The 6,536-nt window shown below is 37.9% G+C and overlaps 1 protein-coding gene across 1 annotated transcript in view; it reads right to left on the reverse strand.

Moving 5' to 3' along the window:
• LOC102814344 (oligophrenin-1-like) overlaps positions 1-6,536 on the reverse strand; it is a 673,730-nt gene that overhangs the window by 425,849 nt on the left and 241,345 nt on the right. The window contains exon 6 of the mRNA XM_006868550.1: positions 4,251-4,361. Coding sequence (XP_006868612.1) covers positions 4,251-4,361 — 111 coding nt within the window. The remainder of the gene's footprint in view (positions 1-4,250; positions 4,362-6,536) is intronic.

A 6,536-nucleotide genomic window follows, 5' to 3' on the forward strand; every position in this document is an offset into this window, starting at 1 on the left:
TTAAAAAAAAAAAAAAATCAAACATTTCAACATCTCTCTTGAAGTATGGGAGTCCTAGTCTGGCAATTTGAGATAAAGCACTAGACTGCAAGGTTGGTTTGAATCACAAGGTTAGTGGTTCAAATTCACCATCCACTCCTTTGAAACCATATAAGGGTCAATATGAGTCGGAACTGACTTGACAGCACTTAACAGGAGCAATCTTGGAGTATAATGCTCTTTGTGATAGGTAAATATCCATACACATACAAGGAAGAGCAGTATAAACCACAATTATTCAAATTTATGCACCAACCACTAAAAGCATTGAAGTTAAAATAAAAGAATCATGCCAATTTGCTCACTCTGAAACTAATTAAACATGCAATCAAGGTGTACTGACAATTCCTGGTGATTGGAATGCAAAGACTGGAAACAAAGGAGAAGGTTCAGTAGTAGGAAAATATGGCCTTAGCAATAGAAATGTTGCTGTAGATGGCATGATACAATAACACAAGACCAATGACTTATTCATTTCAAATACCTTTTTTAAACAACAAAAAGACAATTATATACATGGATTTCACCAGACAGAATTTACAGAAGTTAAATTGAGTATATCTGTGGAAAGAGACAGTGGAAACATTCCATATCATCAGCCAAACCAAGGTCAGGAACAGACTGTGGAACAAATCATCTATTGCTCATATGTAATTTCAGTCTGAAGCTGAATAAAATGAAAACAAATCTATGATAGCCAAAATATGACCTTGATCATATCCCACACAAATTTATTAGAGATAATCTCAATAACAGATTTGATGCATTCAACACTAATGACCAAACACCAGAAGAATTGTGGGATGACATCAAGCACATCATACAGGAAGAAAGCAAGATGTCATTAAGAAGACAAGAAAGAAAAGAACAAAATGGATGTCAGAAGGGACTCTGAAACTTGATATCCAGCATAGAGATGCTAAAATGAACAGCAGAAATGAGGTAAATGAGCCGAACAGAAAAATTCAAAGGGCAGCTCGAGAACAAAACAAAATATTATAATGAAATGTACAAAGATCTAGAGTTAGTAAACCAAAAAGGAAGTACACACTCAGCATTTCTCAAGTTGAAAGAAGGGAGGAAAAACTTCAAGCCTCGACATGCAATACTGAAATAATTCTTTTGGCAAAATATTAAATGATGCAGAAAGTATATTAAAAATTTTGATATTCAACCATTTCAAGAGGTAGCATATGATCACTACTTAATTGGGTATTGAAAAAAAAAGTACAAGTTGCACTGAAGGCATTGGCAAAAAAAAAAAAAAAAAGGCTCCAGGAATTGATGGAATACAAATTGAAATCTTCCAACAAAGATTGCAGCAGTGGAGGCACTTGCTTATCTATACCAAGAAATCTGGAAGACAGTTTTACCTGGCCAATTGGAGGAGATACATTGTGTGCCCATTCCAAAGAGAGGTGACTCAATGGAATGCAGTAATCATAGGAAAATATTATTAGTATCATATACAAGTAAAATTTAACTGAAGATAATTGAAAAATGGCTGAAATAGTACATAGACAGGGAACTGCCAGAGGTTCAAGCCGGATTCAGATGAGGATATGGAACAAAGGTTATCAATGCTGATGTCAGATAGATCTTGACTAATAGCAAAGAATATCATAAAGATATTTACCTGTGCATTATTGATTATGCAAAGGCTTTTGACTGTATGGATCATTCAAGCTATGAACAATACTGCGGAGAATGAGTATTCCAGAAGACTTAACTGTGTTCATGAGAATCCTGTACATAGAACAAGAGGTAGTCATTTGAACAGAATAAGGGGACATGAATGCTGTAAAATCAGGAAAGGTGTACACCATGGTTGTATTCTTTCACTGTACTTATTCAATCTGTATGCTAAGGAGCTCTGGTAGTGTAGTGGTTACGAATCGGGCTGCGAACCTTAAGGTCAGCGGTTCGAAACTAACAGTCGCTCCGTGGGAGAAAGATGAGGCCATAAAGATTTACACCCTCGGAAACCCTGTACAGGGTCGCTCTGGGTCGGACCCGACTCGATGGCACTTAACAACAACAACAATGCTAAGCAAATAATCCAAGAAGCAGGATTATATGAGGAAGAAAGTGGCATCAGAATTGGAAGAAGGCTCATGCAGATGATAGAACCTTACTTGCTGAAAGCGAAGAGGATTTAAAACACTTACTGATGAATATCAAAGACCACAGCTTTCATTATAGGTTGTACCTAATGTAAAAAAAAAAAAAAAAAAAAATCCTCACCACTGGTCTAATAAATAACATCATGATAAATGGAGAAAACGTTGGAGTTCTCAAAGATTTCATTTTTCTTGGATCCACCATCAACACTCATGTAAGCAGCAGTGAAAAAATAAAATCAAACAACATATTGCATTAGGCAAATCTGCTGCACAAGAGCTCTTCAAAATGTTCAATAGCAAAGACATCAGTTTAAGGACTAAAGTGTACCTGACCAAGCAATACCTTCCATGTGTACCTGACCAAGCAATACCTTCTAAGGAATACCTTAGAAGAATTGATTAACCTGAGTTATGCTGTTGGAGAAGAATATAAAGGTACCATTGACTGTCAGAAGAACAAACAAATCTCTGTTGGAAGAAGTACAACCAGAATGCTCCTTAGAAGCCAAGATGGCCAGACTTCATCTTCCATACTGCACACATATTATAAGGAGGGACCAGTTCCTGGAGAAGGACACCATGTTTTGTAAAACGGATGGACAGTGAAAAAGAGGAAGACCCCCGACAAGATGGATTGGCACAGTAGCAATAACAATGGATTCCAGTGTAACAGCAACTGAGAGGATGGCACAGGACCAAGCCATCTTTTGTTCTGTTGTGCATAAGGTTGCTATGAATAGGAACTGACTTGACAGCACTCAATAACAACAATTACCAGTGTCTAGCACTATGTCTGGTACATAATGGGAACTCAATAAATGTTTGTTGAATAAATATATAAATGCTTATTTGCTCAAGTACCTACACAGGTATATACAAATGTGACTGTAGACACACATGCACATAGATACACATGATCATGTGCAATATAACACATGTGCACACACATCCACATATATAAGTACATATGCACATAAAGCTAGAAAAAGAGATACAATAATTATAATGAAATATGCTGTAACCATGACTTTCTCTATATTTGGATATTTTTGTTTCATTATCTCTAGATTTTTCCAGACTTTTCTGCAGTATATAAAAAAATAAAGTTGTCAAATTTAACATACTTGTCTAATTAAAGTCCATCATCTTTTGCAATAAATTAAGGAGGTTTAAGGTGACAGTGGAGTCCTGGTGTGGCGTTGTGGGTTAATGCACCAGACTGCAAAGCCGTTTGAACTGCAAGATTGGCGGTTCAAGCTCACCAGCTTCTCCTAGGAAACCCTATACAGGGTCGCTATGGATCGGAATCAACTCAACAGCACTTAACAACAACAACAACAAGGTGACAGTAGAATGAGAAGTCATTGAATTTCAGAGACACGAGCTCCTAGCATAGTGCCTAGTATACAATGGTACTTTTAGAAGTTTGTCTGAAAGCAACAGAGAAATAAAAGAAAAAGAAAGAGGTAAAACAAAAGGTGGCAGAGTTGAGTGCCCTCAGGCTGAGGTATACTGTGGAATAGTATCTCCTGTAGGCATTTATCAACAACTGACTGAAACAACTATGCCATGAGCATTTGTTCCTGTATTATATAACCTGTTAACTTCCCTATTAAGCCCTGTAACTATGGGGGGGGGGGGGGGGGGAGGGGGCAGAAAATAAAAGGGAAGAAACGAGTGAGGGAAAAACAAGAAGAAAGAAAAAAGTAATAGAGCAAGAAAATGGTAAAGGGAAGAAAGAATTATTGAGAAAGCAAGAGAAACATAAGCCATACGATTCATTAGGCCTACTTTCTTGACAGAGTCCTGGTGTGGCACTGTGGGTTAATGCGTTGAACTGCAAAGTTGGTTTGAAGCACAAGGCAGGCGTTCAAGCTCATGAGCTGCTCCTCAGAAACTGTATACAGGGTCGCTATGGGTTAGACCCCACTCAACAGCACTTATCAACAACAACTTTCTTGACATTCCATATTAATCACTGACAGTTAGTCACATTCTTTGAGACGGCAATTTTGTATCTTAAGTTCTCCATATAAACTTTGTATTTGTTAAGTATTTTTAGACCATTCATCAATAGATAGAACTTACTGGCTCCACAATATTGAACTTCTTGGACTCTTGAACTTCCTGGATCTGATAAACATAATCAAGAGAGGACTCAAAGAAATTGTGTCTCTCCTTATCCACCTGGAGGTCTGCCTGTAGAAGGACATGATATGTTACACATAGGCATAGTGGTTCATGCAAGTCAGTGCTTATGGAGTCAACCAAACACTAGAGCTAATGCATAATTTAGATACCAATTAGTGATACTATTGTTTTAATTTACAGAAACCAAGAGATAAAAATTTACTAATCCAAGGCTACCCAACTCATTCTTGATTCAACAAGTATAAAGGTTGCCTTCTGGGGCATCAAGGAAGATAGCTACATACACTCTAACACCAAACTGTTAGGATCCTAAAGCAGATTTCATAGCAAAAGTCTCCAAAAGAAAATAAAGTTTAGAACTGTGTCAGGAGTCTCCAAAACAACCCCAAGTTTTGGCAATTTAATAGAACTTACAGGAATCTGTATACAAACCCATGGCTAAAATGTATTACAACTAAAGGATGTAAAGGGAAATCAGTGAGGGAAAGATGCATGGGATGAAGTCCAGAGGAAAATAAGTTCAAGATTCCAAGAGTCCTCTTCCAGTGAAGTCACTAAGGACACACTTCCTGCAGCAGTGAGTTGTGACAACACACATGAAATGTTGTCTACCAGTAAAACTCATTTCAGAGAGTATTCAAGGTTTCATTGGGGATTAGTCATGTAGGCACATACACATACCAAAATTCCAGATTCCCAGAAAGAAAGAAAGTACTCAGGATAAAACTACATTCTCTTTATACAACCAGTATAGGTAGAGTGGGCCACTCTTAGCTGTTTAGAAAAACTTTACGTTGGTGTACAGATCTGTTTACCAGTCAAGTTTCTAGACACTAGTCAAAAGCTGATACTATAAACAGGCCTTTCTAAGGATAGCAGTATCAGGCCTGCTATGTTAACTCTTTTGCACAGAACCTCTGGTACAGGATAGATAGAAAATGAATAGGAAAAAAGGTGTGTAAAAAGAAAAATGGCAGAATATCCCAGAACTAGTTCTTCATTTTAGTTTATCAAAGAGAAGTAACCTTCCCCATTTTTCACACTAATTTCATTCACCACTGAGGCTCTTGACCCATTATCTTCTGATGTAATGTGATGGGAACATACTAAACCAGTTGTTAGCAGACAAACTCCAGCTCTGCCACAATATGTGTGACATTGGATAACATGGTTTCTGAGAATGCTTACAGCTCATGTCTATCATTACTCTATCAGGTATAGGTTTTCATATCTGAACCTCCAATATTTCCATCTTTTATTGGATTCTTCACTATTTAATTCCTTTCTTTCCACCTTCAGTGTAACTCTCCTATTTCAGATTCTCATTATTTCTCCCCAACATCACTTCAAAAGTACACTTCTGGAACAAAGACAAAAGTTGGTGATTTGAAGCCACCCAGCAACTCCATGGGAGAAAGACTTCACGATCTGCATCTATAAACACTACAGCCAAGAAAACCCTATGGGGCAGTTTCACCTGTCACACAGGGTCACTGTGAGGAGAAAGACTCAATGACACTCAACAACAACAGATCATTGTAATAATTTCCTAAAATGGTTGAACTGCTTTCCATAGTCTAAGTCATCCTACAATCTCAGTCAGTTCAATATTCCTAAAATAGAGTTTCAATCATGTAACATCCATGCTCAAAAGCCGCCAATGGAAACAAAAACAAAAAAAAGCTTCCAATGATCACTCAGGCCCACCGGAATCAATAAAAATTCCTGAATCTAGCAAATCACAATATGGCCTAAACCTGCCAAAACTAATCTTGTCTTTCTTTTGCTGAGAGTAACACAGTGATAGCCAAACATTTCTCAAGTTTCCTCTTCACTTTCCCTCTGTGGAGTCATTGCCCTCCACTTGAAAGGTCAATTTTTCCATTTCTATTTGTCATCCACTTCATTCTTTTTAAAATGTTTTATTGTGAATTATGTGATAGTTTACATGGGAGAACATCAGTCTTACATTCAAACTATCGTATATCGTCTCATTGCCATGGTTACAATCCCCTCCATGCAATCCTTCACCCGTACCCCCCAGGTCTTCAACACACAGTCGCTCTCCCTCTCTGGATCTAAAGTCTCCAGGTGCTCCATCGCTCCACATCATCATCTCTGCCTCCATTTCAGGCATCCCTGCTTCTCTGGGTAGGGTCCCGCTCTCTGCTCTTCTCCCTTGATGTTCCTAGGGACCTCCACTCCTAGACTGAAAAGTTAATC

This window comes from Chrysochloris asiatica, unplaced genomic scaffold, assembly GCF_000296735.1.
Source record: "Chrysochloris asiatica unplaced genomic scaffold, ChrAsi1.0 scaffold00118, whole genome shotgun sequence".
Taxonomy (NCBI): Eukaryota; Metazoa; Chordata; class Mammalia; order Afrosoricida; family Chrysochloridae; genus Chrysochloris; species Chrysochloris asiatica.